We start from the raw sequence: 20267 nt of genomic DNA, 5'->3' as shown, positions 1-20267 counted from the left end.
TAATTTTATCACGCCTCAAAAGATGAAAATTTTATTGAACAAAATTAGTAATACAAATAAGCTACAAATATGCCCTAGTCCTGCCTTGGTTAGTTTGAATTCACCAAGGATGATTAACATTTCAGCAGCACAGCTGAAATATATTTCAAAGCCAAAAATCAGGAATCGCCAATGGTTCAAAATTACATAACCTCAGCCTCATTTAGAGGTGGTTGTAGATGCAGGTTGCAAATTGATATGAGACTTGTCTGATTGATGCACATTATCAGAACTTCCTGCATCAGCTTTCTCAAGCAAAACTTCTCGTTGCAATTCTTTCAACGTCTCCTCCAAAGCTTTCTCTTCTTCCATCAGCTTAGCATCATCCAGGTTGGCTTCAGGGTTGTCAACTTTATGCATACTTGCATTTTTTTCTGCTTCAACTTGTTGAAGAGAAGCTTGTTTCTCCAGTGCCTTCATCATCATCTCTGATGTTCTCTCTTCCCCTTGCAGTTGCATTTTCATTATAATCTCAGCTTCCTTGTCTAGAGGCTTGAAATAGTCTTCAATGGCTGCCTCCTGCAAGGAATGTGCATCTTGTTATGCAACAAATTTGAGTGCCACAAATGAAACAATTATACTGTGCACGTGGAAAATAAATCAAATATCATATAAGAACTTCCATATAATAGACGAATATTGTAATTAAGATACAATATCACAGAATATGAATGCTTCCATTCAAAAAGAAAATGGCAGAATATGAATCTGAAACGTCCAATTTTAATATCAACAAAAGTTGGAAAAAAAGACTGCATGTCACACTGAAGTTCTAAATCCATGTTGTGTTGGTATAACTTCTCAGGGGAAAAAGAAGAGATAAAACTTTTTGTTTAGAAGACATTCTGACTGCATATTATAAGTGACAGAAAAGGATTAGAAACTTCAAAAAAATTCAAAAGAAAAAATATATTTATATAAATCCTAAATTTCCAAAATTTATATTTTTCCCTGAATACAACTTACAGTTTCTTCCAGCTTCTTGTTCAAATTTTGCATCTCTTCAACCATTCGACGAACCTCAGATAAAATAATCTTCTCAGGTACTTTATTTATGGCTGCTTTCCTTGCTTGGGCCTTTCCAATGGGAAAACATCAGAATGGAAATAAAGAAGAAATTCCACACCAGCCTTCATCATCACCGCAATGAAAAATGAAGGTTACAGGGTTAAAATTCATATGTCGTCCATGTGAGATTGGAGAGCCCAGGGCCTTATAAACCCCAAATTAGAATCCAATTCGTTCAATGTTGGATTTAGATTCATTCAAATTCCATACATTGCAATTGGATCCAAAATGAGGTCCCATTTCATTTTTAAAATAGATTCACATGGCTATTACAGCTCAAAAGAGCCCTAGCTTCACATGAAATGGCTCACAACATTCAATGCTGTGTGTTTTCATGTTTTCTAAATGACAACATAAACTAACACAAGCAAGAATGTAAATGTACGTAGAAGAGAAAATGGTATACCTGTTGTACACGTTGCTCAAGCTGCAGCCTATAAGATCGTATTCTTCGCTCTTCATATCCAGAAAGCACCCTGACATAAAAGAGGGCTTTCCTCCCAAAGTCTAACAACTTATTCATGTTGACAAATCATCAACAACTATCTGTTTTGGAAATTTCTGTACACAGGAATCCAACTCAGAAATGCAAGGGAAAATACATATTCAAAGTTCATTATGCTGATAACTCTACAAAGAATTAATTATCAAGTTTCATGCAACTGCCAAATAGAATCAAAACTCGGCTAAATTATCACTAAACAAGACACAATGAATGTCATGATTACAGTAGGAAGCCCTATTATCCCTGAAGGTATATTTGGTAGTGAGATTTAGAAGGGAAAAAGTAATATTATTATTTTCTTCTATAGCATTCAACCTCGTTAAAACTCGTAAAAGGGAAGCTCCACACTTCAAACAAAATTAACAAAGCCATTCACTATTAATAGAGCCATTGACAAAGAACAGACCACAAGAAATCAACATTTAACAAACCAACCAATAAAGATAGCCAAAGGGAATCTCAAAGCTCACTTAGGCATTTGACCAAACACATAGCTTGCAACCCACAGATCCCTTCATAGGAAATCAAACAAACATTTAAAAATTGCTCCAAACCCATCAATCCATCATTTCACAGAACCCCATGGTCACAATACTCAGAAAATTCAAAACTATGCGATAAAAACACAAACTCCAACCTACGTTAGTATGGCAAGCAAGCTATAGGAAGCCTAACGCATAACGAATTTCGCATGCCCATAAAAACACAGAAGAAAACAATTTTGAAGACGAAAAAAACAATGGGTCTCAAGTTCGAAGCTGATGAGTCAATTAGATAGATCGTTGAGAGATGAAATGAGATTTAGTTACCTGAGTGAGTGTGCTTGGAAGCCAATATCAGCGTTTCTTCATCATCGAACAACCTATCGCTTTTAACTCAAAACGAAAATATTCTGTCAAAGTTTCGATTAGGTATTGCTAGTTGCATAAATATGCAGTGTAATTTTGAAGGTCTTCATAAAATGAGAAACTTTTAAAAAAATATTATGCAGCCTAATAAAAGTAATTATTTTAAAATAAATAAATTACATCAAGTACATATTTAATAACATATATGATTAAATTTTTTATTTAAATACTTAAATGAGATTATTAGTTTTTACTGAATATTTTATCTTGAAATGAAATAAAGATTTCGCTTATTTGTAAGAATGTGAATCAACTCGAATATTACTTTATTATATCAATACCAGAGTAAATTATGCTAATTACGGACGTACATACTAATATTTTTTCAAAAAGAGTATAAAAAATTTAGTTTAAATTAAAAAGAAAATATTTTTTAAATCCTAAAAATGTTGACGTAATGCTTTTAAAACGTTAAAGAATAAGTACTGTTCTGAAAAAAATCTAAGACGTCTACTTAGAGCATTCAAAATCCAGTGATTTTCATCGTAATTAGAGGTACATTTTTATAAGTTTTAGTTAGGTATTTTGTTTTTTATTTCCTCAGCCTACTAAATATATTTTTCCCTAAAAATTTATATTATCTTCAATCAAATTCAATTATTTAAAGTTATGATTTTTTTCCTAGTACTATGGATAGTTGATGAATGAAATTATCAAGAATGTAACCCGCATGACCAATTAAATTTGTAGATTATAATCTTTTGAAAACATTTATCGATTGAAAGATAAATTTGAGGTAGTGAAACAAAAATTAGAAAGAGAATGGAGAGTGAGATTGCTTTAATTAACATCCTCTTTGTTCCATCTGTTCATGCGGATGGAATGGAGAATGCATTTGGCATTTGCTTCATGCTATCTAAGAGAGACAATTTGCGGAATCGAAAGAAGAATGGATCCACACAGAGGTGAAAAGATGAAATGAGTAAAACACCTCAACATGCTTTTACTGAATTGCCCAGTGAAAACCCATGAATGAGAGGTGGAGGAAACAAGTGTGTTGTTTGTGTTATATAAGTTCGAGATGGAGGAGTGTATTTTAGATAAGAACAAAACTGATTTTGTAATGTGAGATCTGATTCTCATGGGAATTGATTAAAGGACATGAGAATTGATCCTCTTATATGACAATTGATTATGGTTTCTTTGAAAAATAAGGCCTGACAATGCACGGCGTTTGCGACGTTTGCGGTGATGGGGCAGACGAGGAGCCTCTCCTAGATTCTCCACTTTACAGATAAAACTCCTCCACTCTCTTGTAGAACTAGATGTCTGCTTCAATAAGATCAAATCCTTGTTGAACTCCATCGAGTGCCTTAAGAAGTTGTAGAAACTAGACAGATAAAACTCCTCCACTCTCTTGTAGAACTAGATGTCTGCTTCAATAAGATCAAATCCTTGTTGAACTCCATCGAGTGCCTTAAGAAGTTGTAGAAACTAGACGCGGAAGTGAACCCTTTGGGTTTGTCGGCGCCGAAAGTGATGGATTAGGTGTTGCATGCGATGAAGGAGTACTTTGCTAGAAGATGAACAAAGTAGTGGGTGGAGGTTGGTGAAGTATAGCACCTTCAATTATGGGGTGGCAAAATGAGTCAACCCGATCTGTTTTAGCCTGATCTATCATTGGCCCATCGAAAACAGATCAGGCCAGTCCAACTGGAGAAAACAACTTGAAAATGATAAGTCGTTTAGTCATTAAGCGGCCTGACGAGCTGGTGGACTAACCTACCACTTTTTGAATTTCTTTTATGTAATGGTGAAATAGCATAAATCATTAGTGTTATTTTAATCTTGATTCTTTCCCAGATCACACATTTCTCGCTTTCCTCTAGTGCTCACATGGTTATTCTCACAATTCGAAATAACTTCGTAGGGTATTTGTGGTTCCTCAACGGGGATTTGGTTGAGATTTTAAACCACATGTTGTAATGTGTTCCCTTGAAAAGTGTATTAGAATAAGAAAATTCAGGGATTGATAAAATCTGCATTTGAAGGAGTAAAAGTGCTTAGTGTATCGCATAGGGAAGAAAATGTTGAGGAGTTGATGAGGCTTAAGAAGATGAGGGCTATGAAGAGGAGGGCTATGAAGAGGAGGGCAAAATCATCACACTTTGGACCCGTGTGAATGAATTACATGTGTTGCAGGTTGACCCACCACACTTTGCGTTTTCTCTACACTTTTGTCCGACGAGCTAATGAGTTGGGCTTTTCTAGGTTCGGGGTTAAAATACCTAACCCGACTCACCTTTTTTTGTTGGGTAGACAGGTTGGCTTGTTGGGCTTGACCTACTTTGCCATTCATACCTTAATAAAAACAACAGTAGACAAGTGGATCACAAGAAACGTGAACTAAAATACTAATAATAATAATATATTTAAAAATAATAATGAAATAAAAATTATTTAAAATAATATTAATGTAAAAAATAATAAAATATTTAAATAAAATACTAATTAAATTAATAATGAAAATAATAATTAATTAATTAATAATATTTATTTTCTTATAATTTAATTTAATTAAAATTATTTTCAACAAAGTTTATTTTAAATTAATGACATCAATTAGTTTTTTATTTAAAAACTAATCATTCACATTTATTTTAAATTAATTTTAACTAATTAAATTTTATTTTATATTAATTTTAACCATAAGGATAAAATTATAATATTATATTTTAATTTATTAAAATATTTTTTTAATTTATCGCATCAATTAAATTATTCACAAACTTTAAGAAAATTTATATTAAAATATTATCACTTTCAACTTTCTATCGCTAAAACAAATAAAATCAATTTCCTTTCGTTTTTCCTTCAAATTATTCTAATTTCCTCTCTCAAATCATCTCCTTAAAGCGTAAGCATAGTCTAATTTACTTGCAGATATTTACTATGATATTTTCCATTTAGTATTTAGAGGGATGAGAGAAGAATGATTTAAGGGTGATTGAGGTATTCACATGTAGAGATTTGGGAGGGGGGGAAAGAAAGGAATCAAGGAATTCCATTATTTTCTCATCATCTCTCATATGCAAAGATTTGAAGATGATTTGTGTAAGATTACCACAATGCCCTCCATTATTCATTTTGTTTTCTTAATTCAAGTTGATTCAAGTGCATGTTTTCTTAATTTATATAAATTAATAACACAAATCATCACTAATAATATTGCATAATTATGATAATAATGTAAAAAAATATAACTTTTAAAATTATGCTCACAACAATAATTAATATCCTAAATTTCTAACCTATTTACCAAAAAAGTTTCAATATGTAAATATATTGTATTTTATTATGTTTTTATTAAAATAATTATTTTTTTTCCAATTTATTCATTTAAATATTTTTTATAAAATAAATTTAACTCATCTAAATATAATTTTATATTACTTTCAACATCAATGACAATTTGGTAATATTGTTTTTCTTTCAATTAAACTTAATTCTTAATTTATCATCTCTCTTTCTTCCAAATCAATTTTCATAAGTGAACACATCCTAAAAGTAGAGTAAAAAATAACTGAAAAGTTTGTGAGTGATTTAATAAATATAATAAATTTTTAAAAATTATAAAATGATGTATTTATAAAAGACTAAATGATTATTCTTTAATTCTATTATTATTCTTTAATTCTATTATTCTTCTTCTTTAATTCTAATGTAACGAATTTTAAATTGTAATTTTATTATTAATACTTAAGAATTTTAATTTTATTATTTTTATAACTATTCTTTAATTTTATTATTTTTATCATTTACTATTTATGTTATTTTACGTTTATAATTATATTATTATTTAAATTTATTATTATTATTATTTATTTTTGTTAATATCTTATTATTATTTATAGTTTTATTATTTTTTTAACAATAAGTATTTGTATTATTTATATTTTATTATTTTTATTATATTATACTATTTCATAATTATATTTATTTTATTATGATAAAAATATAAATATCAATAAATTATTAATAAAAATTAATTATATAAAAGGTTACAATATAAATAATTATATTTAACAAAGACAACGTATAATCAATTTTGATATTTGTATTTTGCATTTTTTTAATCTTCAATTTCTCTGTTTTCTCTTATATTTTTTCCGCTTGTATGTATCGTGGGTGCAAATCTATTTATAAAAAACAATACATCTTGGTAAAATACTTTCCACTTATAACTCTGATTTCTAATTCTTTTAAATAATGATGTCAAGTTTATTAATGATATATTAGTCCCTAATGTTAAGTCATGAAAAAAAGCTTTGGTGTTATAGTAAATTTAAAGTTAAATTATTTTAGAGGTCTCATTTTTGTAATGAAATGTCAAGTAGGTTCTCATATCTTTATTTGACTCGATTGAGTTTCTATTTTGAAAAATTCGTTGCAATCAGTTTCTTTCCGTTTATTGTACAGGTGTTAATTATGTGTCACGTGTCAGCACGTGATTTTTTTTATTTTTTTAGATTTTTTTAATTTTTAATTTTTTTTATAATTTTTAAAAAAATTAAATAAAATTGCTACGTGTCAATCTAACATTATATTTTTTTATGTCAATTTTATATATTTTTTAAAAAATTATAAAAAAATTAAAAAATAAAAAATAATTAAAAAAATGGAAAAAATCACGTATTGTCACATGGCACATAATTAACACGTTACTGTATAACTAACGGAAAGGAACTGATTGCAACGAATTTTCCAAAATAGAGACTCAATTGAGTCAAATAAAAATAGGAGAACCTACTTGAGATTTCGCTACAAAAATGGGAACCTTTGGAATGATTTAACCTAAATTTAACAAAAATTCTTGAGAAAAGAGAGAATAGAGAATGCAAAGTTACACAAAAAATCGTTAAGGTGAAAGAGTAAGGTAAAATTAAAAAATGAATATAAAAAGAATATATGAAGAAAAAAAAGGTAAAAGACAATTATGCTCCCTTAGGTCTTCCTATATCATTATGATGTCATATTAAACGTTGACATTTATTATAATATGTGACACTTTAATATGAGTGCATTTGATATGCATTCATTCTCATGACGATACATTTAATGTGTCTGACTAATTCAACAATGACTCAAGAAAGATTTCAGTATTAAATAGGATCATAACATCATATGATCAATTGGAATTTGAAAAATCAATCATATTTAAATAAAATTAAGAATCGTTTTTATGTATGTTGTCCTTTACATTTGATCCTTTCACAACATATAATGACTTTACTGCGTTTGATGTCCTTGTTGTGTCTGACTCTCTAACATATAGATTTATACAAAATAAAATCTTCTACATTTGATAATCTTTATTGGTTTGTCCCTCTGAAGGCTATTTTGCCTTTGTTGTTGCCTTACATCTTGCAAGAGAGATTGTGCGCCCATCTTTTATGGCATGTTTAGTGTTGTGAAAAAAAATAAGATTAAAAACTTTACAACTCCCAAGAATTTTGAGAAATCACTTTCACAATTGTTCATGTGGAGAACAAATAAGAGAGATTAGAGAGCACAAATAATTCCTTACCTCAATCCTTGACCTCTCGAGTCGGCTCCTTCTTGGCTTGTACATGTAATCTCCTAAAGTAGGCAGTCCAGACCCTTAAGGGGTTATCTGCGGAGAGGGCTCCGACGATCAAGTCAACAAAGGGATCTTCAGAAGTCAAATCTCATATTAGGGAATTAATGAAAATGTACCTCTTAATTGTTGGGGTCCACGCGTATTTATAGAATTATTAATTATGTCTGCCATCCTTATGGGCTGGGCCATCCCAGTTGTGCTCGACCAACGTTCGGAGCCTAGATGGGCCTGGGCCAAGCCCAAGTCCTGTGTTAGGGTTATTGATACTAGGGGCCCTATTTGTGATATTCTAAGTTTGGAGTTAGCAACTTGTTATTATGTACTATCCTTTATAGTAGGCGGCTTGGGCCGCTATGTGATCCTTCTTAACTGGTTACTCATGTACTGATTTTATTTGTAGGGCTATACCTAGGCGATCTTGGCCGTGCAGTTACCTTGGTCTGTCTAGGTATAGTACACCAATGTTTTACTTTTAAGATATATTATCTTCTCTACATTTTGTAATGTGAGTTTATTCTAAGCATGACATTTTTTCATTGATAACTAATTATCCTTGAGCTTTTCATTTTCAAATGTTAAAACTTCAAATATTTGTTTTCATTTCAAATATTGTTCAAATCTCAAAGATTCGGTTATAACTTTCTAGAAGATCTTCATAAGAAAGATCTTTCTTATCGTTTAATCATATGATGAATATGATGAGTAAGATGAAGTTTCAAAAGAAAGATTAAGGTTCAAAGTTACTTCATTCTTTGTGCTTGCCATGAGTCTTCTGACATAGCCATTAAACTTCTCTTTTTGAATCTTGGATTTCTCTTGAGCTTGAGGCACTTTGTCTTCATGTGGCCTGGTTTCATGCATTCATAACATATGACCTCTTGATTACCTTTCTTTCTTTTTATTGGAAAATTTTTCATTGTCTTAATCTTTTTGTTTAAACATTTGCTTAAACTTTCTTAACATCCTAGATATTTCCTCACCATTTGAGAGTTTTAACTCAACCTTGAAAGTATGATTCACCTCCTCTAGAGCTTTCAAAGCTTTAGTTTCCCTCTTTTTGAGTTGGATTTTCTTTTAGGCAAATCTTACATGCACCTCATGCGCTCTGAAGCTCATCCCATATGAGTTTTTTCAAGTCCCATGCCTTCTAGATGAAAATGGTTTTAGGTTCCCAAACATTTTACATGTTATCTAACAACTTCATGTTCATAAAAGCTTTAGAGAAGTTTTGCCCTAAAGTTTTTAACCCTTTTAGAAGAATACACATTCTTCCAAATATAGCCATTTACAGACCCATCATCTTCATGGTGAAAGACTTATATTGGCATACGAGGGTGGTAGTTTTCCTTAACTAAACATCCTCGTTTCTTTCATAGTTAATTTTCAAGTAGTCTTAGATTTCATTTGATTATGATTGTCCATAATTGAGAATGTGTGGACTTGATGTACGTCTTTATCTCATCGTTCTAGTAAGGGTAGCCTTTCACTAAAATTGTTGGTGGCTTTCTGAGGGATGCTCCATTTACAATGAGATGCCTTTCTATACCATCCATGTGTTGGATCTTTCCTCCAGTCAATGCAAGACATTTAACCCTTTAACGATCGAGCTTTGATACCGATTGTCAGAACATATTAAATACAATAGAAGGAAGAATCAAGTTGTATATTTAAGAATTTTGAACAATTTCTCAAATCAAGGTATAATAATAATGATTAGGCAAAGTTTTAACTTGACAAACATATTTTAAATTTTTTTTTCATAAAAGTAGTGTTTGATAAAGATCGTTAGTGCAACTTTGAGTTAACAAACACATGGTAAAAAACACTTTTAAAAAATCATCAACAAAACTCACACTCTTTGGTTGATTGCAAATTAATAATGTGCAATTTAAATAGATAAGGATACATAGAGATTTACACTAGATATTTTTATATTGATTCGTTTGAAAACTCGAACTAAGTCTAGTTATTGATACAAATAATCAAGTTCTGCTGGTAGACTAATATTGCAAGATATAAGATGAGTACTCTTTGGATTTAGTCACTTTTGACTAAACATTGAGTATTATTTGGACTGCAACCACTATTGATTAAGTCTAGGTATTATTTGGAGCACAATCACTCATATCTAAATATTAAGTATTCTTTTAACGTGTGGTCGTTTCAAGCTAAAAGCTTTGTTTATAATGTGATTTAAATGGTTATAGGTTTGCTAACTTAAAAAGGGCAACATCATAAGACATATAAGATTAAAAATAATGTTTTATTTGCTAGCAAAGACAATAACATTCATACTCACAAACTAAAACTTAAGGATTACTAAAGATTACAAGAGCTTTGTTATCCTTCTTATCATCATGATTGTTGACAACCTTTCTTCTTCAAATAAATCTTTTATATATACGTGATGAGAAGAAAAGAATCGTTGCAAATCTTTTTTGGAGTTTTTGTGACTTAAAATCTTCTTCAACTATTGTTTGTCTATGTTCAAGTTTGGACATGCATTAAAAATTATGCATATAACACTAAATGCAAATCTTCAAGTAAAAATCTCGTACATGATATGATTTATTAGGCATAGGTTATACAATTTTTTCTTAAACAAAGTAAGAAAAAGAGCACACAAGATTGATAGTCTTTTTGGTTTTGACATTCTTACGAGTCAGAGGAGTTGTTGGCGTGGAACAACTTTAAACATGTTCTCTAAAAGACCTTTGACATATTGATCTATTTGCAGGATTTTCTTATAAAAATAAAGAAGCCAACATTATTTTCACATATAAAATAAACATTTAAAATGTTCAACATTTACTCTAAATACTAAAAAATACATATCTTTATCGATTATTCAAACATTTTACTTATGAAAAAGTGTTATACAAACATAAGATATTGGATGTTTGTTTAACATATGAAATACTTGTGTCTAACTTGATCAAATACTTATAAATACACATTTAATACTTTATTATAAGTACTTAATCAAAACAACTTGAAATTTATTGAACTTTGGTATGACAAATATCATTTCTAATATCCATGAAAAAAAATCTTCATTTATTCAAAAATTAAATCAAATAATCGATACAAAAATTCAACCTCAACTTCAAGAGATACATAATCCTATAAATATCCTCCAATATGCTTCTACCTATGTAAACTCAATCCATTCTCATCAATATATACTCTCATCAAAATATACTCATTTCTCAATAACATCATTATTATACTCAATTAACAAAATAAATGAATATTACATTCCTCTAATAACAATTGTCTATCTTTGATACTAATCTTATTGACAGGTCTTATGAAAAAAATCAACGATAATCTACACTGACCAATATTCATTTTTTTAGCTTAAATCACACAAGGGACATAAAAAAATAATAATCAACTCCTAGAAAACAAAGAAAAAAAAAACTAAGATACGAGGAAAGGAGAAAAACTTAATCAAAACCAAATTTTGAATCCATTATATTGCTATAAATTTTATCATCTCTTACATTGTATACTCTAATTAGATAAAAAAACAATTATAACATCTAGAGAGATAAAATATTTAAAAAATAAAATAAAATAATCTTATTTATATATTTTATTTATCATTAAAATATTTTTCCATTAAATTTATAAAATAAGTCTTTATACTCTGTCTAATAAAAAGTGTTCACAATAAAAAATTCGCTTTACAAACAAAATATAAAGATTTATTTTTTTCATATTATCTTAACTTATAATCATGTAAGTGTAATAAACAACAACTATTAACAAATTCGAAAATAAAAATTCTACTCCAAAAACAAAAGTTATTACATAAAAAACGCACCAATAATTTTTATATTGTATATATTTATATCAAAAACACTTATACGGTACTGGCCTCCACACATGTACGATATGTGTGTACGCATTTTTTAGATATAAATAATAGTATATTAATAGGTGATAATAATGTAATATTATTAAGTTAATATATAAAATAAATTTATATTTATTAAAAATAAAGTAAAATGAATAGAGAAATTAATTGTTGATGAATAAAAAAAAGAAAAAAAGAAAAACAGTTTTATAGAAAATAAGTAAAAATAATTATTAATTTTAAAAAATTTAATAAATAATTATACTATAAAGGATAAAATTATACTGTGAAATGTAGATACAAAAGAACGAATCCTCTTTTTTATATTGTTAGAGATAAAAAAAACAACTATTAATTAATTAATTGATTTAAAAAATAACGTGTAGTCAGGCGAGATTAAATTAAAAAATATAAACAAATCTAAATAATATATTATAAAATTAATGAGGAGATTTTACAAGAGCATCTAACAACCACTTATATTTACATCAAATGCATAGAACTATTTTTAAAGATTACTTTAATAACTATGAATATAATGATTGTGTTAAAATATAAAACAAAAAGCAAAACCAAAACGTGGGCTAAGGCTAAGCAAATGACAACAATATAAAACACCCCCGTGGCAAGTTTGGGAGTGTAACAAACGACGTCGTCTCTTTCCTGTGGGGCCTTCTCCTGTCTCTGGCAGTTCTTTTCTGTCCCACCAACAATGAAGAAATCAGATGCAACTTCGTTGGTTGCAATAATAAACTATTTTTCAAAGAAGATTTATGACATGCCAATCTCATAATTCCCCATTTAATCATCTTCACCATTATCCTTGATTCCTTTCTGGGTCTTCTTTTCTTTAATTATTGTTATTTTAAAATTTTCCTTTTTAAATTCTTTCTCTGAAAGTACCACTTTTGATCCCTTGTTACTTTTTTGGTTACCGCGAAGGCACCAACCCGCTATGCATTTTCCTCAAAATTTAGGAAGAAAAATAACCAAAGGGTTGAACTGCAATTGGGTTTGGATTATTGGTTTCTCCAAATCATGATTTTGAGTTTCTTGTGTGCTTTTGCCTTTTTCTTCAAGTTGTTCTACCACCTGCTTTGATCCGAACCCTTTGATCAACACACCTTTGTCGTCTCATGGATGCTTTAAATCTGGAATTTTGGGATAAGGGTCGGTGAGAATTTTGGATTTTGCTTGGTGGGTATTGTGTGTTACGTGTGTTGTTTCTTGTGTTACATGTGATGGTCTTTCTGAGCACTTTAGAGGAAGATGGCTTCGCGGGAGACTCACTATTGGACGTTGGGAGGGCTTATTGGTGCTTTTATTGACCTTGCTTTAGCTTATTTCTTGTTGTGTTGTTCAGCTTTTGTTTTCTTTGCGTCCAAATGGTTTAGAATTTGTGGTCTTCTTTTGCCTTGTCCCTGCAAAGGGATTTTTGGGTATAGGAATAGCCGTTTCTGTGTGCATAAACTGCTTGTTGAATGGCCTTCAAGGAAGATATGTTCCATTCAAGTTATGGCGATTAAAAGGTTCCCTTTTGATTTGGTTTGGGTTCACGGTCATTCATGCTGTGCCAATGATAAAGTGGTTGCTGAGAGAACAAATAATCATAGGGTTGTTGAGTTGGATGGTGAGGCTTCTTGCAGTTCATGTTCCAGTCCGCGTTTTCTTCCCTTAGTTGATAGGGAAAATGCGTGTAATGCCAAGGGGAAGAAGACCATGAGTATGAAACGAAGGTCTGGAATTCGTAGCCGGAGGAGGGGTAGTTCTGATCCTGGGAATGTCTCTTCAGCTGTTCCTTTAGATAATCTGCAATCTGATGTTGTCCTCACTCATTTGTCGCCTTTTGATGACAGTGTAGTTAGAGGTAAAACCAATACAACCACGAGTCCTACTTCAGGGAAAGGAGTTAGTATAGTTGGTAAGTCTGATGTTTCAGGCATAACTATTGTCCATTTGACGGTTTGAGATAAATTAACATGTTGGTGTGAATTTGTAGTCTCTAATATATGTTATAACACTTTCCATATTTTAACATACTGATGATTCTTGCAAACTATCAAGGTTAGCATCTTGTGCTTATAATCACGAATGCTTGTCCTAGGGAAGGGAGGGAGAGATTCTGGGTTCAACTTCTCTCTCTAACATTTGGGAGATAAATGATGGGTTTGGTGAGTTTGGAAGAGAGTATGGGAGAGATTGTGGGTTCAACTTTCCCACTAATAAAATGCTAACAACAAACATTTGCCGATAAAAAAAAAAAAACGAATGCTTGTCCTAGGATTACTATGAAGTAACAAGTTGAATCTTATACTGTTGTTGAAGACCTATTTATTACACACACACACACACATATATATATATATATATATATATATATATATATATATATATATATATATATATATATATATATATATATATATATATTTCTATGATTCTATACATACTTGATATTGGTTTTTGACTTGTTCTGTTTTGCCATCCTTCTATTTAGGAGTCGAAGATGATCAAACTTACCATGATTTGGATACTCATAGTTATGAATTTAATGGATCGATGGTTGATAGTCCAGGCCAGGACAAACGTTTATTAACATTGGAACACTACATGGATAATGTGTGTGGCAATGTCCAGATTGATGGTAATGATGAAGACCGTTTCAAGATGTTAGAAAATGCACTTGAGGAAGAGAAAGCGGCCTACACTGCTCTTTACCTTGAGTTAGAGAAGGAGAGAGCTTCATCTGCTACTGCTGCGGATGAAACCATGGCTATGATATTGCGCCTGCAGGAGCAGAAGGCATCAATGGAAATGGAAATGAGGCAAAACCAGAGGATGATAGAAGAAAGAGTTGCTTATGATGAAGAGGAGATGGAGATTCTGCAAGAGATCCTTATAAGAAGGGAGAGAGAGAATCACTTTTTGGAAGAGGAACTTGAAGCTTATAGGCAGATGGAGGCAAAAGGAAGTGATCAATCATATGGTAAGGCACTGGTGCAACGTGATCAAGGTGGACAAAGGCCTCCAATTTCAGTTGAAACGAATGAAGATCAAAGCAACATATCATGCGGCAAGGAAATGGTGCAACGTGATCAATGTGGACAAATGGCTCCAATTTCAGTTGAAACATATGAAGAGAGGAGCACCGTATCATTTTTCAAGAAAGATGAAATAACAGATATTTCCTCAAGTTATATGGTTGCACAGGCTTCCGTCAGTTCAGAAGATGGAGAAGAAGTGGAGAAAAGCACAGAACAGAGGGCTCAAATGAATGACAAACTGCGTAGGTTCTTTTATGATACTGATCCGGATGTTCTTGGTGTCAATGTCATTGAAGACAACGCGGAACAAAGGGAAGAGGAAAATGAAAAGTTAAGTACCTCCTCATTGTGTAGTGTTACAAGTGAAATCACAAATAGGTATCTTGAATATGGAAGTCTAAAAGTACGGAACAGTGATGCATTCCGAAGTCGTCGAAGGATAAATAAGATTGAAAATGGTAATAGTGTTGATGGCCCCTCCTCCTCCAGTCAGCTGTCATATTCAAGATGCAATTCAACTTACGATTATGGAAGTGATTCTTCAAGTGCAGTTGAAAATGAGAAGATAAGGATTGGCAATGAGATTGAAATTCTTGGAGAAAGGTTGAGGAGGATCAAACATGGAAAGAAAAAACTATCTTCCTTCCAAGAAAATGGAGAAAGTTTAAAAGGGCAGTTGAAGCTTTTGGAGGATATTGCAAACAATCTCAAGAAGATTAAACATATGAGAAGCCCTTCCCGTGGGGCTTCCTTGCCCCCTTCCTCATCTAAGGTATAACTTATATGGTTGTTGTGTTCATCATTCTTGCTTTCTAGCTTACAATGGTTCAATATGCTTCTTTGCTATGAGACAAATGATAAAAGATTTGCTTGAATTTAACATGACTCTGCAAATACAAATTCAATATATGGACACAACAATGTAGTGGTCTATCATTTGTTAAGGTAGATCTGCTCTTGATTGTAGAGCTTTTCAATTTCAAGCTCAAATTCTCATATTTGATGATAAAGGGAATGATTGTACAGTATGTTTGGGTCAGGCTTGGTAACTTAGACAATTTTATCTAAAAATAGTTGTGGTAATCAAAAGAACTTTGGTTTTACTTTGTGTATTGTTGATGTTGTGTTAAATTTATCTTAATGTAATGAGTTCGTAAGAGATGACTAGAAATTTGCTGATTTTGGTGTGTTCCCAATGCAGTTAGCTTTATGGCTTAAGTTCTTTCTTTAGTTTCTGTTATCAAGTGTATCTGTTATTTCTTACCGAACACCTTTCTTCCAGTTCTCCTTAATCATTCACTCCTCCACACCCAATAGGATAGTCATGAAGAAGGTCTAACTCAAAAGCTGTAGTTACTCCACATTGAGGAAATTTTGTTTGCAATGTTACTTTCTTGTATTTCAATTCATATCCAAAATAGATTTTGGTAGGAGATAATCTATAAAGATTGATTCTTTGATTTATTTCATCATGTCCTAATCCAATACTAATACTGTTAAATTATGTTAAGAAATAAACTTTAAGCCTAACTCAATCTTACAAAATTGACTTGTAAGGTGAGATTTGCACCCACTTTTATACTTTAAATTGGTAGATGCTTCACCTATGCTTAAAAAGGTTATGAAAATCCAAAAACAGCTATGTGAGTCATACAAGCATGTATTATGCAGATAGATAGATAGAAGCATTGTCTATTGGTAAATCAAAAATGGAAATTGTCCTCTTTTGGATGATTTCGAAAACAGAATGTAATTGACAGTGCTAGTTCTATCAATAGACAACAAGACGTAATCTATTATGATGCATAATCTGTCTATTTTCAAAATGTCCAAGAAGTATGATCTTAATTTGGATTTGCATAATTACACTCCTTTTTACAAATATCTAAGTATCTTAAAGTATATAATCCTTTATATTTTAAGAATATTCCTTTCACATTTCTTGCATTTGTGATTGATGTTTTGTGACTGTTCATAATGCAAGCACTAGATATTTTGTGTTGCTTTGTGACCAATGCTGATTACACCCTTCATTTTAGGCGAGCTTGAGGAAAAGACGCAGCCAAAGTGTGAGTTTGGAGGCAGCTGAAAACAGCTAAGTCATGAAGGTGCATTGTTACTGAAACATCTCTGGTAGCTACTAGAATTTTGCTGCACTTCTTTTACCTTATCATAGTTCTTTTAGTTATATGCTCTTTTAGCATGTAAATAAACCATTTCATAGTCCTCTAGGCTAAATAATGTAGTTAAAATAAAGTACATTTTTTTGGAATCTATTGCTCCTTGAGTTCTGTTTTCTGCCTTAAACTTGGCTCAAGTGTTGGAATGTGAACTGTATATAACATTTTCTTTCTTTGTTCTTGTGCTTGAGGTATTCTTCATGTGTATGGAGGATACAGGGAAGCTTATGAATGAATTATTGATTTCATTTTTTAATGCATTGATATTGATTGTGTGGTGGTAATGATTATGTGCTTGTGTGTGGTAGATTTTGCTTTTTTTTTTTCTTTTTTATGAAAGTGATGTTAGGAGTATTTAAATGAAAGAACATTGCCATAAAAACTTTGGAGATTTTATTTATATACAGATGAAAGAGCTGAGAATGGAAAATGTGATTTTTCTTGGAAAAATAATAAAATAGAAGGCTATAGTTAATGAATGAAGATTTTATTCAAAACAAAAAGATAATACTTATTTTTTTACTTATTCTGTAAATTTTGAAAGAAAAAAAAAAGGTAATTTTTTCTTAATTTATTTAATAATGAAATATTAATTTGATAGTATAATATTTATTATATACATGAGTTGTTACTACATCTTATACAACAAGTTTTTTGATTTGTAGATAATGTTTTAAAATTTATTTAATAATGAAATATTAGTTTGATAGTATAATATTGATTACACAATACATGAGTTTTTACTAAATCTTATACAAGTTTTTTTATTTTTAGATAATGTTTTAAATATAAGCATTTGAATAGGTAAATTTTATCTTCTTTTTAAATTCTTACAATTAACTAATTTAAATGTTTTCATTTTTTTTTTAAATATATGTTTATAAATTTTTTGTAAGAACGTAATGAAAGTTCAACTGTTATATATTTTTTTAATAATTAAGTTGGAACTTATTTATTATATTTTTTGTTAATTATGTCTTAATTATACTTATCAGTTTACATTATAGTTTTGATTTAATTGATAAATTTAAAATTTTTAAAAAACCAATGATAATCTTCTAAAAGCGTTTTTAATTTTTATAATTATAGTTATATTAAAATATATTTCTGTTTTGTTATATAAGGTTTTTTCTTTAAGTGTATATATTTTCTTTTCATTTTATCTTTTGAATAATAACTTTTTTAAATTAAAATAATTATTTTACTATTTTGTTTTAGATTTAACTATTTTTTATTTAACTATTTTTTAAATTAAAATAATTGTCTATTATAAAGAATTACTTACAGAATAAATAAAATTTATTTTCAGTAAAATTATAAAAATTATATATATTTATTTTTATAATTTGGGTTAAATATGTTTTTGGTCCCTCAAGTTTGAGCGAAATTTGGGTTTAGTCCCTCATCAAAACTTTTGACCAATTTAGTCCTTCATCTTCCAAAATGCATGAATTTAGTCCTTTTAACCAAATTTTGTTAAGTTTATCTAACATTTCAAGCGCATTTCATGATAGTATTTAAATTATTTATACTGTTTGACACATTTTTGCTTCAATGTTAACTTAAATACTATCATGAAATACGCTTCAAACGTCATATAAACTTAACAAAATTTGGTTAAAAGGACTAAATTCACGCATTTTGAAAGATAAAGGACTAAATTGGTCAAAAGTTTTGATGAGGGACTAATTCCAAATTTCGCTGAAACTTGAGGGACCAAAAACATATTTAACCCTTATAATTTTAATAACAATAATTTTATTATTTTATCATAAAAATGAATTTCCAGTAATAAATGAGAATATATATATATATATATATATATATATATATATTATGAATATCTTATTTTAATTCTTCAATTATTGATCCTGCTCTGTTCTGACTAGGTTCATTAATTAACAAATTCTGATTAGGTTCACTAATTAACAATAGTTTGTTAGAAGTCGATTCCGTGACGTGACCCTAGTGGTCTCGCACTGGTCAACATAAGATAGATTCTAATTTTGTCGCATTTTAATATGCACTTTGGTTCATGTAAAGATTGACGCGTTTTCCTCGTTTGTTGCTTACTGCTAGAATATCTCAAATTGCAAAATGGTACCGTTTTTTTATGTTATTTTTTTTTTGGTTGGGGTGCAATAATAATTATATTAGGGAAATTATAGTACGGATCTTCTATATTATATATTATCGCTTCTATCATATTCTGTAATAAAATTTAGGTTAAAATATTTTTTTTTTCAATTTTTGTCAAGTTTTTTTAAATAATTTTCGTCAAGTTTTTTTTAAATAAGTCCTAATTTTGGTTTTGTGTTCAAATAAGTCCTAATTTTCGTCAATTTTGTTCAATTGGGTCTTTTTTTGCTAATACCATTTAAATCATTAATGGTTATGAACAGTGATTGCCACGTGTCACTTCGTGGTTTTTTTGAATTTTTTGAATTTTTTTTGAATTTTTTTAAATTTTTTTTAAATGTACATGTGTCAACACAGTACTGTGCCACGTGTCACTTCGTGATTTTTTTTAAAAAAAATTTTATAAATGTCCACGTGTCAACCCAGTAGTGTGCCACGTGTCAAAATCAATGTTTTATATTCAATTTGGTCCCTATATTTGTTATTTTTGTTCAATTTAGTCCCAATTTTTGTTTAAAATTGACCAATTTTGTCCCTATCAAAGATGTGATCAAATTTAATTTTTATATTAAAGTTATAATGATGTGAGTTTTAATATATTATATAAAAATATTTAATAAAAAATTTGAATTTTAATATAAAAATTAAATTTGGTTTTAATTTGGAGAGGGACCAAATTGGTTAATGTTAACAAAAATTGAAACATAATTGAACAAAAATGACAAATATTGAGACCAAATTGAATATAGAACATTGACTTTGATACGTGCCACACTACTGGGTTGACACGTGGACAATTATAAAAATTTTAAAAAAATTCAAAAAAAAATAAAAAAAATTCAAAAAAATCACGAAGCGACACGTGGCATGCTATTGTGTTGACACGTGTACATTTAAAAAAATTAAAAAATAAATAAATAATTCAAAAAAACCACAAAGTG

General features: G+C 29.8%; 2 protein-coding genes across 3 annotated transcripts; one reads left to right on the top strand and one right to left on the bottom strand.

Annotated features, from left to right (window-relative positions):
* On the bottom strand, positions 1 to 2603 carry LOC114166026. Its single transcript, XM_028050678.1, has 4 exons — positions 2422 to 2603; positions 1514 to 1668; positions 1006 to 1116; positions 1 to 558 (listed from the first exon to the last, which is right to left on the bottom strand). Exons 2-4 carry the CDS (start codon positions 1628 to 1630, stop codon positions 199 to 201), a joined length of 588 nt encoding a protein of 195 aa, XP_027906479.1. The 5' UTR covers positions 1631 to 1668; positions 2422 to 2603; the 3' UTR covers positions 1 to 198.
* A 10062-nt stretch (positions 2604 to 12665) lies between these two features.
* Positions 12666 to 17449, top strand: LOC114166820 (myosin-binding protein 7-like). Of its 2 annotated transcripts, none has more exons than XM_028051661.1 (3): positions 12666 to 13278; positions 14461 to 15779; positions 17047 to 17449. In XM_028051661.1, the coding sequence occupies exons 1-3, from the start codon at positions 13233 to 13235 to the stop codon at positions 17104 to 17106; spliced, it is 1425 nt and encodes a 474-aa protein (XP_027907462.1). In that variant the 5' UTR covers positions 12666 to 13232; the 3' UTR covers positions 17107 to 17449. The 2 variants fall into 2 exon arrangements, with proteins under 2 accessions (XP_027907462.1, XP_027907461.1); XM_028051660.1 differs by having other exon boundaries at positions 12666 to 13884.
* Positions 17450 to 20267: the final 2818 nt, after the last annotated feature.

Source organism: Vigna unguiculata, chromosome 10, assembly GCF_004118075.2.
Source record: "Vigna unguiculata cultivar IT97K-499-35 chromosome 10, ASM411807v1, whole genome shotgun sequence".
In the NCBI taxonomy this organism is placed as follows: domain Eukaryota; kingdom Viridiplantae; phylum Streptophyta; class Magnoliopsida; order Fabales; family Fabaceae; genus Vigna; species Vigna unguiculata.
Note: the sequence above shows the minus strand (reverse complement) of the source record. Positions and strands in the feature narration are given on the sequence as shown.